We start from the raw sequence: 22,571 nt of genomic DNA, 5'->3' as shown, positions 1-22,571 counted from the left end.
GGGGTCGCAGTATGTACCAGTATGTACCAGGACATTGTGTCTTCACCTCTGTGTCACAGTATGTACCAGTACATATAACAGGACATTGTGTCTTCAACTCTGTGTCACAGTATGTACCAGTATATACCAGGACATTGTGTCTTCACCTCTGTGTCACAGTATGTATGAGTATATACCAGAACATTGTGTCTTCACCCCTGTGTCACAGTATGTACCAGTATATACCAGGACATTGTGTCTTCACCCCTGTGTCACAGTATGTACCAGTATATACCAGGACATTGTGTCTCCTCCCCTGTGATACAGTATGTACCAGTATATACCAGGACATTGTGTCTTCACCTCTGTGTCACAGTATGTACCAGTATATACCAGGACATTGTGTCGTCACCCTGGGGTCACAGTATGTACCAGTATGTACCAGGACATTGTGTCTTCACCCCTGTGTCACAGTATATACCAGGACATTGAGTCGTCACCCCGGTGTCAGTCCAGTGGTATGTACCAGTTTACATGTGTACCAAATTTTCAACAATTGTTTGGAAGATTTATATGCTTGTAGAGTAGCCGAATGTTGTAGTTGGTAAGACATTCTCACCTGCTGAGTATATGGGTTTTCCCTGGTTACTCTGGTTTCCCAGTAAGAACCTTCTCAAGTTTTATTCTAAGCCAACCAGAGGGATGAAAATGAGCTGGTATAAAAGTTCATTTGTCTATAAAATATTTGTAGTTTTCCAACGGGATATTTGGTATTGTTTATTAATCTTGAAAACAAAAGCCAAACTTGAAAACAGAATTGCATTTTACTGAAACTTCTATATTTGTAAATCTATATGTTATTATTTACGAACGCATAAATCCGAACTGTTGAAAGCACTCTACAGACAATATTAATTCTGAAAACAACATGCATGTCATTTTAACAACAAAAGGCACTTTAATAATACAACAAAGCGATGATAAAAATTCAAGGGCCAAAGAGTGACCTTGACCCAAAAAATGTAGGTTAAAGCAGGTTATGGTGCCTACAACATTTCTTTTTACAAATAATTCTGAATTAACCAAGTAAATTCTGTGATGAGAAGATTTGTATCAACAAAGTAAATCACTGCATGGGTTCTGTGTCAGCAAATGATTTCATGAGTTTTATATCAACAAAGTCAATCATTGTATATTTAGAGGCTGATCAACAAAGTCAACCATTCCATAATTATCTTTGTTTCAACTTAATATATTTCAAGCTTCTCTTTACCAAGAAAGGAAACAGAACTTAATGTCTATGTGTTTGTAGTTACTGGTGGTAAGATCATAAATTATTGATGGATTGATCTCCGAGACACTTCAAAGAAAGATATCAGATATATAACATGACTGAAAAAAAATCACTGAGTAACATTACCAATAGATATTAATTTTTCTACTCCCACACCATGACACTAACAATTACTGTGACTAATGACAAGTACACAACATAATGTGCAGAACATGCAGTTTTACTGGTAAGGGAGAACATAACATTGAAAACATAATGTGTCTCCTAGTTTTACTGGTAAGGGAGAACATTATATGTCTCCCAGTTTTACTTGTAAGAGAGAACATAACGTACAGAACATAATATGTCTCCCAGTTTTACTGGTAAGGGAGAACATAACGTACAGAACATAATATGTCTCCCAGTTTTACTTGTAAGGTAGACCATAACGTACAGAACATAATACATGTCCCAGTTTTACTTGTAAGGTAGACCATAACGTACAGAACATAATACATGTCCCAGTTTTACTTGTAAGGTAGACCATAACGTACAGAACATAATACATGTCCCAGTTTTACTTGTAAGGTAGACCATAACGTACAGAACATAATACGTGTCCCAGTTTTACTGGTAAGGGAGAACATAACGTACAGAACATAATGTGTCTCCCAGTTTTACTTGTAAGGTAGACCATAACGTACAGAACATAATACATGTCCCAGTTTTACTTGTAAGGTAGACCATAACGTACAGAACATAATACGTGTCCCAGTTTTACTGGTAAGGGAGAACATAACGTACAGAACATAATATGTCTCCCAGTTTTACTTGTAAGGGAGAACATAACATACAGAACATAATATGTCTCCCAGTTTTACTTGTAAGGGAGAACATAACATACAGAACATAATATGTCTCCCAGTTTTACTGGTAAGAGAGAACATAACGTACAGAACATAATTTGTCTCCTAGTTTCACCGGCAAGAGACAAACTAGTCAAGTAAAAGACAGACATTTTACATCATTTCAACACATAAACAATAAGTAACTGAAACAAGTAAATGAATAACTTATAATATATTTTCAAGATTTCATCAGATTCAGACACAAAAACATTATTCGAACATGCCTGCCATACAACAGAGTCATCAATTAAAAAAGTAAAATTCTTAATAAAAAAGAAACCTTTAAGAAGTGCTTTGAATTCCAGAAGTTTTTCTTTTAAAATCAAAATATTACATAGATAATTTATTTTCATACACAAAAATGTGTCTCTTCATATTTCATTAAAATAAAACAGGAAAAATCAAAGATTGATTTCCAGCATCATATCTTGAAAGCATATAACCTAAGAACACAGATCTTTGGATTTATGACAGATAACAAAATATCTATCAATACATGATTCAGATATGAAAAAAAAATTCACCTATGGAAGTAGTATTTGTAATATCACTTAAAATGTATAGTTAAACATCCTGAGGGTATGCTTCAGTTAAATAGTAAAATCATACATTTAACATGCAAAAATAAAGGTGTATAGATGGGTCTGTACAAAAAAAGGTAAGAGAAATGGGACAGAAAATATTTGGCAGAGAGGGGCAGGGTTGAGCGAGGTGGGGAAGAGAGGGCTGGCACAGATAGGGCTGGGTTGTAGAGCTTGAGCAGAGAAAGGCAGGGGGAGGATCGGGATGGAGAGAGATGGGGTGCAATAGGGTGGAGAAGATGGGGCTGGTACAGAGAGGGTTAGAAAGGTCCAGGTGGAGAGGACTCGAGCAGAGAAGGGCAGGGTGGAGAAGGCTGGGCAAAGAGGGATGGGGCAGAGAGGGGCAAGCCGGTGAGGACTTGGGTGGAGGTTCAGGGAGGAGAGGACTGGGGCATAGAGGAGCAAGGTGGAATGGGGCAGAATGCCAAGGGCTGGGGTAGAGAGGGGTTGGTGCATAGAGGGCTGGAAAGTGGAGAGGGGCGGGGTCGAGAGAATTGGAGCAGAAGGCAAGGTGGAGAGGGCTGGGGCAGAGAAAGGCAGAGTGGAGAGGGCTGGTGCAGAGAGGGCTAGAAAGGGGAGGGCCGGGTGGAAAGGAATGTGGCAGAGAAGGGCAGGGTGGAGAGGGCTGGGAGCAGAGAAGGGCCAGGTTGAGAGGGCTGGTGCAGTAAGGGCTGGAAAGGGGAGGGCCGGGAACGGGGCAGAGATGGCCAGAGTGAAGAGGACTTGAGTGGAGGCCAGGGAGGAAATGGCATTAGAGAGTGCAGGGTTAGAGATGGCTGAGGCAGAGAGTGGCAAGGAGGAGTGAGGCAGGATAGTGAGGACTTGGGTAGAGAGGGGGTAGTGGAGAGGGCTGGGGTTGAAAGGGACAGGGGAGAGAGGAATGGGGCACCAAAGGAGATGGCAATGAGTTGCAGGGCAGATAAAGCTGAAGCAGAGAAGAGCAGGAGAAGAGGGCTGGGGTAGAGAGGATTTTGGCGGAAAGAGATGGGGCAGACATAGGTTGGGCAGAGAGGGGCAGGGCACAGAGTGGGGTCAGGGATAAGGACAACAGATATATAATCAGATTGAGTAGTATTTAAAACAGCATTGGAAATAGTCCTTCATAGAATTCCCTAAAACAGGTTCATGTCTATACTATTAAATGAACTCCATTAAACAAAAACCCTCATTTTACTGATTCTAGACCCATATAACTTCTATCAGAGTACTTACCCTAATAGAGCCATTAATTAACTCCTACTGACAGAGGATGTGTCACCTGATCTTAGCATCTTAGTGAACTCCTACTGGCAGAGGGAGTGTCACCTGGTCTCCACTTTCAACTTCCAACAGACAACTTAATATCTTAGCTCCTACTGGCAGAGGGAGTGTCACCTGGTCTCCACTTTCAACTTCCAACAGACAACTTAATATCTTAGCATCTTAGCGAACTTCTACTGACAGAGGAATTGTCACCTGGTCTCCACTTTCAACTTCCAACAGACAACTTAATATCTTAGCTCCTACTGACAGAGGACGTGTCACCAGGTCTCCACTTTCAACTACCAACAGACAACTTAATATCTTAGCATCTTAGCGAACTTCTACTGACAGAGGAATTGTCACCTGGTCTCCACTTTCAACTTCCAACAGACAACTTAATATCTTAGCATCTTAGCGAACTTCTACTGACAGAGGACGTGTCACCAGGTCTCCACTTTCAACTACCAACAGACAACTTAATATCTTAGCATCTTAGCGAACTTCTACTGACAGAGGACGTGTCACCTGGTCTCTACTTTCAACTACCAACAGACAACTTAATATCTTAGCATCTTAGCGAACTTCTACTGACAGAGGACGTGACACTTGGTCTCTACTTTCAACTACCAACAGACAACCCAATATCTTAGCATCTTAGCGAACTTCTACTGACAGAGGACGTGTCACCTAGTCTCCACTTTCGACTTCCAACAAACAACTTAATATCCTTTTAACTATCTCCTACTGACAGAGGATGTGTCTCCTGATCTAGTTTTAATATCCTTAACATTTTAACAGGATCCCTACTACTATAATAATAGTTCTTATACCGGTATGAGAGGTACTTAGATCTTAGTCTTCTTACTGTTTGCTAAATATTACTTCACTTCGTATTTCTGATGCATTACTTCATTTTTTCATTGTGTTTAACAATTGAATCTTTACGAATGTTTTCAACTGTTAAATGTATCTAAAGCATCATGATTAAATGGTTAAAGATATGTTGTTGCCGGTGAGGGCTTCATTGACTTTAAAACTATAATTCTGAGTAGTATTGCCTCAATTCAAAGACCGTGAATGCCTGATACACTTACAAAAAGTAAGATATGAGACTTTTACTTAACTAAACGAGATGCATGGGAGTGATACAAATGCCTTCGCTGGCAACCAAAGAGAAGTTTGGAGCTCTAATTGTTATTGGCTGTGTTCAGAGATGTACACATGAAATATGAAATAAAGCAGAGGTCCAGCCTCTGCAATCAATATTAAAAAATCAAATAAAATTGCCTCTTTTTTTAACTCATTCTCATTGGAATGAGTCAAGACTCTCAAATTTTGGTCACACCATGATGATATACAACTATATATCAAATTACAGTTCTATATCTGTTGAAGAGTTATTGAAGAAATGAAATTATAAGAAAATGCTGCCAAGGTTATCATTATACATTGTATGTCTCAGACCATGAAATGGCATAAAAAGTCATTCTATTCTTAGAATAAGGTAAGGTTTTCACAAATATCAACATTACAACATTAACAGTATGTAACACTGAAACTGATGTCTAATCATTATGTTGAGTTGAAGTACACTGCTGGAGTTGAGTTTAGAGGAGCATCATGACGGTTTTGAATCCCCTTTCAGTGCAGTGTTACAGGTGTGTATACGTAATACAAGTACATATTATCTGTGAACATCCATAGTGTCATTTCTGCACACCTGATGATTGTGTTGGAAGAAACCGACACACCTCGTAATAGCTAGGGGGAGCCATGTCATCATCCGGATAGGGAGGAGGAGGGTCGAGGTCAGTTGTTACTGTGTCAGTGTTGTTTGATGAAGTAGGAATTACTGGGGTTAGTTCCTCCATTTGTGTTAAACCTACGAAACAGAGGAAAACATATTACTCCATCTACAAAGGATTCCACAGGGATCTTAGTGCCCACCATTGTATGATTTTATTTGAAAGTTGGATCTTTTCCCTCATTTCTCTTCCCTATTCTTCCAAGATGGCCACCTGTCAACCATTCTATTTTTCTGATCAGACCCAAAATCAACCTACATATGAAATTTAAGACATCCATCCAGTGTTTCTCAAGAATGCAATTTTCACAGTCAAAATCCAAGATGGCCACCTGTTGACCATTTTGTTTTTCTGATCAGTCCCAAAATCAAACAGACACAACTAGGGACCAAGGGGAACCCATATATGAAATTTGAGAAAGACCCATCCAGCACTTTTCAAAAAATAGCGATAACAAAAATTGTTTACAAACAGACCATGGACAAAGCGCGATTTCAAAAGCCCACCATCTGATGCTTTTGTGCTAGAAATAGAAATTATCATGGCCAATCTCTGACAGCTCGGGACTTATCAGGAAAACTGTAACCAATTGGTATACTAATTAATTATTGTCAAACAGACAGAACAAAGAAATGTCCTTATTCTTACAATACGTGGTGTTGTTTACAGGTCTACTGCGACATCTACTATGAGGTCTTTGATGTATGTTCCGATTGGTTGATGATGTTGCCCTTAACCTTCTTCTTCGTATCACACACACCACCACAATTATGCTAATAATTGTTACAAAGGCAGTACAGAGACTTGCTGGAAGTATAGTCCACTCCAAAACCCCTGAATAGTGATCATGATGATCCATAGCACCAGTCACTTCAAACTCATCTGAATAGAAAGTGAAGGATTCAATTATCTCTGTTATAAGTTACATTGTGCCTGAATCATCTCCCTCAGTAGTCACACTGTGTATAAATTATCTACCTTAGTAGTTATACAGTGTATAAATTACCTCCCTTAGTAGTCACAGTGTATAAATTACCTCCCTTAGTAGTCACACCGAATATAAATCATCTCCCTTAGTAGTTACTGCATATAAACTATCTCCTTTAGTAGTCACACAGTATATAAATTATCTCCCTTAGTAATCACACTACATATAAACTATCTCCCTTAGTAGTCACATAGTGTATAAAATTATCTCCCTTAATAGTCACTGCATAAAAACTATCTCCCTAAGTAGTCACACAGTATATAAATAACCTCCCTTAGTAGTCACACTGCATATCAACTATCTCCTTTAGTAGTCACACGGTATATAAATTATCTCCCATTGTAGTCACACTGCATATAAACTACCTCCCTTAGTAGTCACACAGTATATAAATAACCTCCTTTAGTAGTCACACTGCATATCAACTAGCTCCTTTAGTAGTCACACAGTATATAACTAACCTCCCTTAGTAGTCACACTGCATATCAACTATCTCCTTTAGTAGTTACACGGTATATAAATTATCTCCCTTAGTAGTCACACTGCATATAAACTATCTCCCTTAGTAGTCACATAGTGTATAAACTATCTCCCTTAGTAGTCACATAGTGTATAAACTATCTCCCTTAGTAGTCACACTGCATATAAACTATCTCCCTTAGTAGTCACATAGTGTATAAATTATCTCCCTTAGTAATCACACAGTGTATAAATGATCTCCTTTAAGGATCTAAGGGGACACTTGAGAATCTCAGTAGACCCTTAATTGAGAGCCTCAGTGGACCCTTAATTGAGAGGACCCTTAATTGAGAGTCTCAGTGGACCCTTAATTGAGAGCCTCAGTGGACCCTTAATTGAGAGCCTCAGTGGACCCTTAATTGAGAGCCTCAGTGGACCCTTAATTGAGAGCCTCACTGGACCCTTAATTGAGAGCCTCAGTGGACCCTTAAGTGAAAGTCTCAGCCTTAAATCTCAGTGGACCCTTAATTGAAAATCTCAACCTTAAATCTCCGTGAGCCTTTTGACAATGTCTAATCATTGCAAATCAGTTTCAACTCCAGGGTTCAAATCAACAGGTCTGCATAACATCAGCTTAAATACCTGGAGGAGTGGAAAATAATATGACTTGTATTAGTGTACACCTGTTTGGTGTGACTTACCTGGAATAATACTTGTTGTTGTGAACAAATATGTGGCATTCTTCTCCTTATAAGGACTTCTGTTACACATGTGATAATAGTGAAAAGCTGTGATATTGGATTTGATATAAAGTCTCCATGGGTTTTTTTCACAACAATCATATTTACATCCCTGCCACAGTAGAGTCACCGTTGACTTCTGTCTCAGCCAGTTTTCGGGCAGACACCAGAAATTGTTAAGAATACCAGTATGAAATTCCTAAAACGAAAATCACCCAATATGTCATTAATAACATCATGTTTACAATCTTACATTTAACATCTATATCTTCTGAGTGTTTGATATCTCACTGTTAAACGCATTTATCAATTATCAGCCTTAGAATGAAACTTTCAGATAGAAAGTAAGCTGAATGTATCCAAAGTGATCTTAATTCAGTTAAACCTGACACAGCTTATTCATTAGGATGCATGAAGGAAAAAACTGATCATTACTTCAAGCACACATTTAAGGTAGTTGTTTTTGAAACATGGTACTGCGAATCACTTATTTTTCACAAGGGATTATATTTCGTCTTTCTTCGCGAGCATCTAAATCATGTATTCATGAATAAGACAGTCACTTCCCTTTTGTGAAATTAAATTCCTGCTAAATGAAGTGATTTACAATTGTCATGGTTGTACAATGTACAACACTTACAGTACCTTAAATGAACAAATTAAATTTTCAGGAGATCTACATTGATTTTTTCATTGCAAATCAGAGGAAAACATAGACATTTTTCCAATTCCCACATAGGTACAGGAAGAACCTACCATGAACGTACCATGAAAGTCCATAACTTAACAGGAAAAACTTACCATGAAAGTCCATTACTTTACAGGAAAAACCTACCATGAAAGTCCATAACTTTACAGGAAATACCTACCATGAAAGTCCATAACTTTACAGGAAAACTTACCATGAAAGTCCATAACTTTACAGGAAAAACCTACCATGAAAGTCCATTACTTTACAGGAAAAACTTACCATGAAAGTCCATAACTTGACAGGAAAAACTTGAAAGTCCATTACTTTACATGAAAGTCCATAACTTTTACAGGAAAAACGTACCATGAAAGTCCATTACTTTACAGAAAACTTACCATGAAAGTCCATAACTTAACAGTACCATACAGGAAAACCTACCATGAAAGTCCATTACTTTACAGGAAAAACTTACCATGAAAGTCCATAACTTAACAGGAAAAACTTACCATGAAAGTCCATAACTTTACAGGAAAAACCTACCATGAAAGTCCATAACTTTACAGGAAAAACCTACCATGAAAGTCCATAACTTTACAGGAAAAACCTACCATGAAAGTCCATTACTTTACAGGAAGTACTTACCATGAAAGTCCATAACTTTACAGGAAATACCTACCATGAAAGTCCATAACTTTACAGGAAAACTTACCATGAAAGTCCATAACTTTACAGGAAAAACTTACCATGAAAGTCCATTACTTTACAGGAAAAACTTACCATGAAAGTCCATAACTTTACAGGAAATACCTACCATGAAAGTCCATAACTTTACAGGAAAACTTACCATGAAAGTCCATAACTTAAAAGGAAAAACCTACCATGAAAGTCCATAACTTTACAGGAAATACCTACCATGAAAGTCCATAATATTACAGGAAAAACTTACCATGAAAGTCCATTACTTTACAGGAAAAACGTACCATGAAAGTCCATTACTTTACAGGAAAACTTACCATGAAAGTCCATAACTTAACAGGAAAAACTTACCATGAAAGTCCATTACTTTACAGGAAAAACTTACTATGAAAGTCCATAACTTAACAGGAAAAACTTACCATGAAAGTCCATTACTTTACAGGAAAACTTACCATGAAAGTCCATAACTTAAAAGGAAAAACGTACCATGAAAGTCCATTACTTTACAGGAAAACTTACCATGAAAGTCCATAACTTAACAGGAAAAACTTACCATGAAAGTCCATAACTTAACAGGAAAAACTTACCATGAAAGTCCATAACTTTACAGGAAAAACCTACCATGAAAGTCCATAACTTTACAGGAAAAACTTACCATGAAAGTCCATAACTTTACAGGAAAAACTTACCATGAAAGTCCATTACTTTACAGGAAAACTTACCATGAAAGTCCATAACTTAAAAGGAAAAACTTACCATGAAAGTCCATTACTTTACAGGAAAAACGTACCATGTAAGTCCATTACTTTACAGGAAAACTTACCATGAAAGTCCATAACTTAACAGGAAAAACTTACCATGAAAGTCCATTACTTTACAGGAAAAACTTACCATGAAAGTCCATAACTTAACAGGAAAAACTTACCATGAAAGTCCATTACTTTACAGGAAAAACTTACCATGAAAGTCCATAACTTAAAGGAAAAACTTACCATGAAAGTCCATTACTTTACAGGAAAAACGTACCATGAAAGTCCATAACTTTACAGGAAAAACTTACCATGAAAGTCCATAACTTTACAGGAAAAACTTACCATGAAAGTCCATTACTTTACAGGAAAACTTACCATGAAAGTCCATAATATTACAGGAAAAACTTACCATGAAAGTCCATTACTTTACAGGAAAAACGTACCATGAAAGTCCATTACTTTACAGGAAAACTTACCATGAAAGTCCATAACTTAACAGGAAAAACCTACCATGAAAGTCCATTACTTTACAGGAAAAACTTACCATGAAAGTCCATAACTTAACAGGAAAAACTTACCATGAAAGTCCATTACTTTACAGGAAAACTTACCATGAAAGTCCATAACTTAAAAGGAAAAACGTACCATGAAAGTCCATAATATTACAGGAAAAACCTACCTTGAAAGTCCATTACTTTACAGGAAAACTTACCATGAAAGTCCATAACTTAACAGGAAAAACTTACCATGAAAGTCCATTACTTTAAAGGAAAAACTTACCATGAAAGTTCAAAGCTTTACAGGAAAAACTTACCATGAAAGTTCAAAGCTTTACAGGAAAAACTTACCATGAAAGTCACACCATCAATCTTTAGTACCAGCAGTAATTTATTTTCATAAGGAAGAGCTCCGTGTTTTTCCCAGGACAGTTTTAGACATGTCCGTACTCTTGACGTTTGTTTATGGTCCATGATCTCAAAAGTCACATAACAAGGAATCTTGGACACTTCATTCCTATACGAGCCACCATACGTTGACACGGTGTAAGTGAATGGTCTGTACTCAAGGCACATTCTCATGCTGCAGTCTCTAGGTAATTGTACTGAAATATTTCATGAGGAATCATTAGTTCAAGTTGTGTGTGTAAATGTTACAGTATAAAAGATGACTGTCTTGTTACATGTAAATGAAAAAGGTTAGTTTATACTGTTTTATTCACATAACTGCTTGTATGTACTACAAACTCTCTTAATTGTCAGATACAATCAAGACATACCAGGATAAAAAGGTGTCATTTCCTATAAGTCTCCAACTTGAGTACAAATATGTAGAGAATATAGGTTAAATAAAGGAAAATAAATATCTATTTTAAATAGTGATGACACCAGGAAAAGTCAGACCAAAATCAATAAGACAGATAAATTATCAACATTTCTAGTACACGATAAAAGTAAATCTCACACACTACTCAGTGCTAGAGTTTTATTTCTCGTCAGATAATAAACAATAGTGTACAAGAAAATTAATATATTTCCTGTATATGTAAAAGACATATTTATCTCAATCTCAGGCTGGCATCCTGTAATGTCAGATTTTATTACAGAATGTCAGGTCTCAACTGAGACACAAATCTCTAACACATACAGGTAAAAGATTCTATTAGCCATGTGCATATAACCCTTATTACCATGCCATGTGGTATCCTTAACAAATCTTTCTATCTGAGTTTCCATCTTGAAGCAATTCCGACAGGTGCCTACTTGAACAGATATTTTTGTTATGTTTAAGTATCTGGAGCTGCCCATCTTAAGGGTGTTGAACTTCACTGCAAATGTGAAATTTGTATCTGGCCAATGGATAGACGAACTGAATATCTGCCAACATGGTATTTCCTGTAACACGTAACAGAGTAATTATCAGAGAAATCTGTGAACAAATCATTCATCAGACATCTATTGACCAATCGTTCATCAAAGACATTTGTTGACAAGTAATTTATCAGACACATCTGTTGACAAATCGTTCATCAGACACATCTGTTGACAAATCATTTATCAGACACATTTGTTGACAAATCGTTCATCAGAGACATCTGTTGACAAATCATTGATCAGAGACATCTGTTGACAAATCATTGATCAGAGACATCTGTTGACAAATCATTGATCAGAGACATCTGTTGACAAATCATTGATCAGAGACATCTGTTGACAAACCGTTCATCTGACACATCTGTTGACAAATCATTGATCAGAGACATCTGTTGACAAATCATTGATCAGAGACATCTGTTGACAAATCGTTCATCAGAGACATCTGTTGACAAATCATTGATCAGAGACATCTGTTGACAAATCGTTCATCAGAGACATCTGTTGACAAATCGTTCATCAGAGACATCTGTTGACAAATCATTGATCAGAGACATCTGTTGACAAATCATTGATCAGAGACATCTGTTGACAAATCATTGACACATCTGTTGACAAATCATTTATCAAAGATATCTATTAACAAATTGTTTATCAGACACATCTGTTGACAAAGCATTCATCAGAGATATATGTTGACCAATCGTTCATCTGAGACATCTGTTGACAATTCATCTATCAGGGAAATAATTCATATTATCATACTATGTGTATTTCATTAGATGCCATTAAACAAACACATAAAAAGTAACCAATAAACAAGACTAAAATTTCATATCCTCATTTAAACATTTTATATTGATTAGTTCAGAAATTATTTCTCGAGTGGTGATGCATGAACTGGTATATTCTGTATGATAATACAGGAATATTTGGTGTGGTGATACAGGTATATTTGGTGTGGAGATACAGGTATATTTGGTGTGGTGATACAGGTATATTCGGTGTGGTGATACAGATATATTTGGTGTGGAGATACAGGTATATTTGGTGCGGTGATACAGGTATATTCGGTGTGGTGATACAGATATATTCGGTGTGGTGATACAGATATATTTGGTGTGGTGATACAGGTATATTCTGTAAGATAATACAAGTATATTTGGTGTGGTGATACTGGTATATTTGGTGTGGTGATACAGGTATATTCGGTGTGGTGATACAGATATATTCGGTGTGGTGATACAGATATATTTGGTGTGGTGATACAGGTATATTCTGTAAGATAATACAAGTATATTTGGTGTGGTGATACTGGTATATTTGGTGTGGTGATACAGGTATATTCGGTGTGGTGATACAGATATATTCGGTGTGGTGATACAGATATATTTGGTGTGGTGATACAGGTATATTCTGTAAGATAATACAAGTATATTTGGTGTGGTGATACTGGTATATTTGGTGTGGTGATACTGGTATATTTTGTGTAGAGATACAGGTATATTTGGTGCAGAGATACAGGTATATTTGGTGTGGTGATACTGGTATATTTGGTGTAGAGATACAGGTTTATTTGGTGCAGAGATACAGGTATATTTGGTGCAGAGATACAGGTATATTTGGTGTGGTGATACAGATATATTTGTTGTGGTAATACTTGTTTATTTGGGGTGGAATTATATTGAATATGATGGCACTGTTATATTGTCGAGAAAGTATTTAAATTTTGTGTGTAGTTTATACTGAGTAAAGTGAGTTTGGCTCTATGTACCTTAATCGGTTGATAACTATTTCCGGAATATAACAAGTATGTAAAAGGGCATGAATAATACACCTCTGGCATCACTTTCACTTTGACATAGAGCTTCAAATTTTTCTTCAACATTTGAGACAAATCAAATGTTTTTTGGCAGGTAATGCTGTGCTTTTCTAGGCAAGGTTTGCTATCACATGACTGTCCATATTTGTTACTTTTCCTCAAATTCATCCAGGCTGGAGTATATTTGGAAATGGCAATATCCACAACCTCATTCTTGTGTAAGGGTGTCACATCAGCAACATCATCATAGCAGGCTTGAGGAAATAACCAATGATCACCTACAAAATCAAACAGTTATCCTCATTTGATGATATTTCATATCTATTTTTTATCAATTAATATATTAAAAACAGGGCACATTGTAGGTGAATTATAAGATTTTCATTTTATTTTCATCAAATCGATCTGATCTTCATAAAATAAAATGATTTTCAAATGAATGACATCTTTAGGTTAATACACATCACCATTATTATCAAACAAATGATGAGTACCATTATATTTCTTTGAGATGCACATTGTATATTGGTTCTCGTTACTTTTGGTCAACAGTGCTATATGTAGGTACAGGAAAAGTGAGAGTCCATGATTCAAAAATATTTAGAAACACAAAACCAAAGTTACAGTATTTTGAAATGAAAAGGAGTAGATAAAAAATGATTGATGATATGTTTGTTTTATTGACATTATCAATTGAAGGTAATGATGGAATGAAATACAGCTACATGTTATGTAGATCATGGGCATATGTGTTTATAATATAATGACAAATCAATGAGGTATACAGTAAGATATTTTAATTTCCTTGTAAGTAACACATACACTCTGATACCTACCGGACAGTGACGTTTTCAAAAGAGCAAAGAAAATGCCAATCACCAAGTTCCTACACCAAAACAACATGACTATTTCTTTCTAAACATCATTTCATTTCATATACAATCACTGATTGTCACAAAAAAAATGTGTTGGCCATGGTTTGAACTTTCACCTGGAATGAAAATAATAATATGGTACACATTTCAGCTTTCAGTCACCTCTGCTGTGCGTAATCCTGAATAATAAATTAAAACAGTGATATACTGACATCGTGTATTTACTGCATTAAAGCAGGGACGTAAAGATATTAGATAACTGTATAGTAAAACTTATAATTCTGTAATATTTTAAAACATGTTTACATTAATTGACACTATAGCTTGTATCGTTTTTGTCTAGCATCTTTGCTAAGTAAAGTTGAAGATATACTGGGTTTTTTTTCTTCTTTCTTTTCTCCCTTTTTTCATACATTCAGTGGCCCTGCAGTGTTTTTTTAAGGATCGTGAAAACTGGACATCCCTCAGATTTAACTCGTGTAAACTAGCGAATCATTTTCATAAACATATATATACTTGCAAGCATCACTTGTTTCTGTTATTCTCAGTGTATCATGAAGAAAAATTCGCATATCGCATTACTGGTGCAGAATCTCAGAAAAATTATCCGGAAAACACATTTTCATTCTAAATTAGAAACCGGATCCGGAATTTCATCACATTTCTTTATGTATACGTATATCTTCGTTCAATGCCCTGGACAGTAGTTGATGCAGACAGAAAATGGTCACATAAAATAAATAGCAATATTTTTCATTATATGATCAAATATCATATCCATTTTGACATTGATAAGATATTCTTCGATTTGGATTAATCGGCGTACATTTTTTAATTAATCTCAAAATCATCAGGAAAGTGTATAAAGAGTAACATACACTATGCCCCTTGCCTACACATAGTGCTCACAATTACATAGGCACCTTCGGTGAGTATGATAAGGAGTTCGAGAAACAGAGTGAATAAAAAAAAACAATGTGAGAATAGTTGCGTATCTTTAGTGCAAACCCCCAAACACGTCACCTTTTACAGGTGTTTAAACGTCGGCACGTAGTCGACATATTATTCCAAATAAGTCACATTATACTGGAAGTTCCTATGTTGATAAAAACTCTTTGTATTAAAATAACTGCTCTTTTTGTGTTTCTTGTTTCATATACATATATTCATTTAACATACTATCATTCCTGTCATTCTTTAAGGCAAAATAGATCATATATTTTATATTCAAATAATGTAAAATTTACATAAGTAAAAAATGCTGAATTTTTTCTCTAAAAAGACAAAAAAAAAAAAATAAGAAATTAGTAATATAAATCAGGGGAAGTAATTTAGACGAAGGATAATGACATAAATGTGTGTTTGTATGAAGATCTAGCCTTTCACATATAAATATTACACAAAATCAAGTTACTAGATTTATATAAAGATATCATTATGAAAATATCTTCAAAGTAAAACGATGACAACAATCATCATGACGTCACCGTGATCCGACAACCGCGGGTACAGTGTATGTACATTGGGTTATAAAGGGCCTGAGTCACCGACAAACGGAAATGATCAGATTTCAAGCAAACGAATTTTATACTAATTTATTATCTATTATAATGCTAATGAAATGAGACTTTAGCACATCGTTTTCTATCAGAATAATTTTTAAACGGTAGAACGATAAGAAAAGGTAGCTTGATTAATTTGCTCAAGAGTCAAGAGGTGAAAATCGATTCAGGGTACTATATAGACCTGCAAAATATCGTTACCGGTGACAATGAACGTCGCATAATGGAAGCGTTGTCACGTTTTCCATGCTAGAATTAATTTTACTCTCGCAAGTTTGTTGAGGTAAGTGACGGAACAAAATGACTAATTTCCGAGAATTGATAATATCTTGAATACTGGAATGAAATTGCAGGAGAATAAACAGCTTGTCATTTTTTTTTTTTTTTCGCCATGCAAACATTTTCATTTCAGCAACATGATAGTACATGTAACTACGGAAAACTAATTCGGCCAGTCCGTCCGTTGGCCAGAACGCACGGTATTATGTACCTCAGGTAAATAACTGGAAGATATCGGAAGTTTGGAAGCATTCATTTGTAAGAAAAAGAAAAAAAGTAAGAAAAAATGAGAGAGAAAAAAAAAGTAAGAAAAATATCACAGAATGACATTGGGTGATCCAAGTCAGATATATATTTACGCATGGGTTTTTTTCGGTCTAGGAGTTGTCTTTCTTCGCTCGGCATGGACTGCTTGATGGCTTGGAAGGTACCGATAAAAAATTTACGTCAATAAAAGCAGGGACGTATGATACTGTATTATACGTCCCTGATAAAAGTAAGCCAAGGCTTAATCATTTGTTCATTTTACAACATCGATACCGAAGATACCGAAGACAGTGTTGATCAAATTACTTTTTTTATCTCAGATTATTTTGTACATCCTTTTTTCAATAAAACAACTCCTTCCACAGTTCTGTCGCATACCTAATGCTTTTACATACATTGTGCACGCAATCGCCATAGGGTGTATCGAATGATAAAAGCGGATCATTGAATCGTCACGGTAAGTAGGTTGGGCAAATTTCACGAAGACTTAAATGTTCTGTACATGCTCTGTCCGTTTCCTGTACTATGTCCATTTGCAAGTAAGCAAGTCTTTCCAATTTAGGAGTTGTCTCTCTTTACTCAGCTTATGTTTCGTTATAAGCGCAAGCATGATTGTGAATCAACGGAAACGATTTCTTAAGAGTTATATGTTATAATGGTTTAGTGTCTGTATAAGGAATCGATCAAATTATTTATTTCCATAAACGTAGACATAATGTGTTGATGGGTGACGTATCTAGCACATCTAGTAAGTCCCACTGGCGATAGCCCACTTTATAATCAAATACTCATGTACCTTCTTTTCCCGAACGACCAATAGGAACGTACAACAAAAGATAAAAACAAACAACGACATATGACGATTTCGCGTGTTTCCATTACGCAGTGAAATACTCTAATAATCTCGTTTTTTATGAAACCCGAGTGTGTTTTACTATTTTGAGAAGCCATGTAACACCTACTTGACTTTCAATATACATGTAATAATAACAAGCTTATGATGACCTTTATCAAACGTGAAGTACCCTTTAAACAGATCCTTCTTACTTTAAGGTTGTATGTCCTAGTGTTCTGTGTATATCTCTCGGAGAAGAAAGGCTATTATATCTGCGACATATTTATAACATGGAGTTGTGATAAGAAAAATAAAATGTATATTTATCATAATTTCCTTTTTAGGAACTGCCGATCATGATATAGTAATAAACAACTTGTTTTATACAGTATTTCTCTGAATTCAAATATGACTGTATGATCAAGACAAAATTCTGTACTATATATCAGAAAGTTCTCTCGAATATAGTATATTGATTTATTTTCCTAAAAACACAATTAAAACATTTTTTTATATAAATGGTTATCTTTGAGGTGCAAGTTGAAAGATTAATTACTATGATAAACTGAACACGTGTATTTCACGTACATATATGCATAAGTGATCCTCAGATAACTTAAGATATTTCAACATTCCTGAAGCGCCAGTGCAAGAACTTAATTGATGGCATCCAGTGGATACTTACAAATGAACCGTACCCAGCCACCCCACAAAATTGGAACCATCTGTTTTTATTGTGTCGCCCTCCTTCGTTGACCCGGATTTTTACTGTAAGCCGCTTCCATCCATCTCCCGAAAAATCGACCTGTTTTTAGTGCACTCAAAACCGGCAGACAATGGCAGATGCATTGTTCTTGCCACTGGTATAAAATTTAATTTATCAATTACATTTTAAGACGTTTTTTGCGACCGGCGTTTGACATGTATTAAGACTATCAAGGGAATGTCAGGCGGAGTTATCGCCCCTAGTGTCATCCCACACGTCAGGGTTAAATTTATTTCATAAAATTAAAAACTGTGAACGGGTACTTCATCCACTTGCAACGAACTGGAGACAGGCGTTGTTCGTCATAATATGTATCTGTTTCCCAGGAAATTGTTACTGAGAAAATATTCAGACCTAACTCAAAACTGGTATAAACTGAACAGCATTGAAATAGCTTATTATTAGAAGTGACTATAGTAAAGATAACGAGTAAACAACAGAACCATTATTTCTTTGACAAATGGGTTCCGTCTTCATGAAGTATGGTGTTTTCATCACTTGTAACACATCTGGTTCGGGGTCCTGATCGCGCGTGCTTTGTCCGTGAAGAGGTTCTTCTAGCCTACCACTACAGCTCTCTCACCCGGCCAGAAACAGATGATGGATAGTCCCTAAAGCATATTTAGTGTGTGTAAAATACGGTTCTGGTGTCGTGTATTACAGCGTAACAAACTATAAATCACGACAATGCTTGTTAAAATATAGAGTCTATTTATCACGGACAATACCACAAGTAAGTGGGAATTTCACCCCATCAAGACAAAAATGCATCGTCGTAGAGTAATTTGAGAAAGTATGCACTCTGCCAGATGTTTGATTTCTAGATACAATCCAAAAGTATATTAGAAAACACCGATAACGGATTTAGTAATCTAACCACGTGTCAAATGGTCGTAGTCATGTACACGCGGAAAGGTAATAATTGTGTGATGTTATTACTTGAAATAAAGCTCAAACAAAACGTTCCAGAACGACATTGTGATGTGACTGTGACGGGAGAGTGGGTGGGGGGAACTGTTTTGTGAGGGACGTTCACAAGTTGGACCCGTATCGACACCATTACATTATAAGCACGTCGGCCAAGCACGTGACCCTGAACATGACCTCGTACGCGCCCCTCATTTTTCATTTTTTTTCCATTCTCAAGTACTATTGATAACTCTCCGTGTCATGGGAGACTAGAGAGGCAAGATGTGTGAGGAGTAAGAGGGTGGGGGAGGTAGGACAGACATGAAATCATTAAAAATAGAGATGAGTAGGATGAGGACGAGGTGAAAAAACGATGTATGGAAGGTCGGGGAAGGGTTGGGAAAGGGAGGAAAAGGGCCGAATTAACGAGGTGAGACAGAAAAGGGCCGAATTAACGAGGTGAGACAGTGTATAGAAGGGTGAAGAGGGTGGAGGAGGGGAGGAGGGCTACAGAAAAAGGCCGAATTGACGAAGTGAGGGAGTGTAAAAAGGGTGAGGAGGGTGGAGGAGGGGAGGAGGGCTACAAAAAAGGCCGAATTGACGAGATGAGGGAATGTAAAAGGATGAGGAGGGTGGAGGAGGGTAGAGGGCTGCAAAAAAGGCCGAATTGACGAGGATGACAAAGTGAGATAGCGTAAAAATGGCGGATAAAAGCATGGGAAAGCAGATAGACAACGATTGACAGTATAGAGAGAGGAACGATAAACGGAAAGTAGTGCAAAGGAGTGACGGTGTGGAGAGGAGGAGGAGGAGATGAGGGGGAGAAGGAGAGGAGGAGAAGGAGAGGAGGAGGAGAGAAGGAGGCGGAGGAGGATGAGAGGAGGGGAGAATGAGAGGAGGAGAAGGAGAGGAGGAGGAGATGGAGGAGGAGGAGGAGGAGGAGGAGAAGGAGGAGGAGGAGAGGAGGAGATGGAGGAGGAGGAGGATTACATCGACCATTTCTGTTATATATTTAGACACTAATATCCATGACGTAGCGATTGCGTAGCGATGACGTAGCCAAGTGGTCAAAGCAGGTTTCGGCATTTGAAGACTGTAAAATCAGGTCAAACGTGCGGTAATTATATGCAGTCTTTTCTTGACTGTGCCAGTAGCCGCACATGTCCGTATGTCCTTATACATTTAGGATGAAAACTAGGCGAAACGTTTCTTCAGTAGTTCGGAAGGTTACAGCCCAACTTAAGTACCTCCATAATGAAGATGGTACTACACGTGATTCTGGAAAGTCCGAATTATTTTGACACGTGATTCCGGAAAGTCCGAATTATTCTGACTATTGAGAGCGCTAATTTCAGCATTAACAACAACAGATACTTCACACTGTTAAGTAATGTTCTTGTCGAAGTTCCTGGACGAGAGCCGTGTTAAAATGTTGAAATCCCTGATCATATGGCATATTAAAGTGTATGCCTTGACTCAGCTAGCGTGCTGAGTTCCTGACCCCGGGATGTGATTAAAACCCTGGCCCCGGGGTGTCTTGAAGTTTCTGACCCGGGAAAGTGTTCAAGTTCATATGCTTGGCCCCGAGGTGTGTTGAAATATCTTGCCTCGAGATGCGTTGAATTCTGTGTAGGATTGTCTATACACGGTTCATCGAATATATTGCCTCTGAAAATAAATAAGTTTGAATTTTCTTGCTCTGTTTTCAGCTGTAGTTGCAGACCCAATTTTGCACAAATCATGTTTTATGTAAGTTAGAAAAAGACACGTGACCGACTTCCCGGTGCTTGTTTGTAATAAATTTAAAATGGTAAAAGGCTATTTTGCAGCATAACTGCACACACATACAAAACCATAATCCACGGATCGTTTACACAGGCGGCGATTTATTACCAAGTGTTTACAAACCCATGAAATTGGAGTAGTAATAGATGACGCTCCAGTGTTGAGTGCATGTAAATGTTGGGACAGCAGACCTTAGACGAGACTCATACGACAGTGGTCACCATGTTGGAAAGCAGACCCTAGACGAGAACCATACGACAGTGGTCACCATGTTGGACAGCAGACCTTAGACGAGACTCATACGACAGTGTTCACCATGTTGGACAGCAGACCTGGTCACAGTGGTCACCATGTTGGACAGCAGACCTTAGACGAGACTCATACGACAGTGGTCACCATGTTGGACAGCAGACCTTAGACGAGAACCATACGACAGTGGTCACCATGTTGGACAGCAGACCTTAGACGAGACTCATACGACAGTGGTCACCATGTTGGAAAGCAGACCCTAGACGAGAACCATACGACAGTGGTCACCATGTTGGACAGCAGACCTTAGACGAGACTCATACGACAGTGGTCACCATGTTGGACAGCAGACCTTAGACGAGACTCATACGACAGTGGTCACCATGTTGGACAGCAGACCTTAGACGAGACTCATACGACAGTGGTCACCATGTTGGACAGCAGACCTTAGACGAGACTCATACGACAGTGGTCACCATGTCGGACAGCAGACTTTAGACGAGAACCATAAGTGATCAGCACCTTATCCATGTTGACTTCGCGTACTTTGTTTACTGTAATCATATTTGTTTCTTTCTCGTTTTAAATATTCCTCAGTATTCTATATGATTAACTTTGACTGCCTACCAGACCTTCATGAATAGCTTAACTAAATTCTTACTGCCTTATATCTCCTCTTAGTATCAGATAAATCTAAGACTCCAAAATTTTGAAGCTCAATTTTATTTGTATTTTTGACAAGGGGAAGCGATGATATAACTGTACAACAGATCGGTGCCGTATATATATATGTATTGTAATCATCTATATCTTTTATTAAGTCAATACAGGGTTCGATTCTTAGTAAAATTAATTTATACATTTTAACAAGATTAACTCGTTTTACTTTTGTGAAAATTTTATTTTTGTAGCCATCCAGGTTACATGTGTACGTCTCTGAGTCATCAAATTCAGCAATTTATAACTTTCGGTGCTAACTAAACGTGAACGAATGTAGTAACAAGAATATTGAAAGTCGCTGGTACTTTAAACTATTTATAGGTTAGGTACATGTATTTACTTATATGGTGTTTTTTTTTAAGTTTAAACAAGTTTATTACGTCTATGAAATTAATTTAAAACTAAAACAAATATAAGTTAAACAAATATTTTTAAGTATTGTTAACAAATCGATTTTAAGTACTAGTGTCTGTCTGTAAAGAGCTACAACTCTTTCATCTACTGCACTTGGTCCGGA

The 22,571-nt window shown here is 37.1% G+C and overlaps 1 protein-coding gene across 3 annotated transcripts; it reads right to left on the bottom strand.

The window, feature by feature from the left end:
* Positions 1 to 784: 784 nt before the first annotated feature.
* Positions 785 to 15,284, bottom strand: LOC132543727 (uncharacterized). 3 transcript variants are annotated; one of them, XM_060207258.1, is made up of 8 exons: positions 15,199 to 15,284; positions 14,644 to 14,798; positions 13,760 to 14,085; positions 11,802 to 12,006; positions 10,963 to 11,216; positions 7,937 to 8,174; positions 6,437 to 6,670; positions 785 to 5,865 (listed from the first exon to the last, which is right to left on the bottom strand). In XM_060207258.1, exons 2-8 carry the CDS (start codon positions 14,708 to 14,710, stop codon positions 5,690 to 5,692), a joined length of 1,500 nt encoding a protein of 499 aa, XP_060063241.1. In that variant the 5' UTR covers positions 14,711 to 14,798; positions 15,199 to 15,284; the 3' UTR covers positions 785 to 5,689. The 3 variants fall into 3 exon arrangements, with proteins under 3 accessions (XP_060063241.1, XP_060063234.1, XP_060063249.1); XM_060207251.1 differs by lacking the exon at positions 15,199 to 15,284 and having other exon boundaries at positions 14,644 to 15,150; XM_060207266.1 differs by lacking the exon at positions 15,199 to 15,284 and having other exon boundaries at positions 13,823 to 14,085; positions 14,644 to 15,150.
* Between the last annotated feature and the right edge of the window lie 7,287 nt (positions 15,285 to 22,571).

Source organism: Ylistrum balloti, unplaced genomic scaffold, assembly GCF_031769215.1.
Source record: "Ylistrum balloti isolate Yb309-2 unplaced genomic scaffold, AGI_CSIRO_Ybal_v1 Utg369584, whole genome shotgun sequence".
In the NCBI taxonomy this organism is placed as follows: Eukaryota; Metazoa; Mollusca; class Bivalvia; order Pectinida; family Pectinidae; genus Ylistrum; species Ylistrum balloti.
This window is presented reverse-complemented; position numbering and strand designations above follow the sequence as displayed.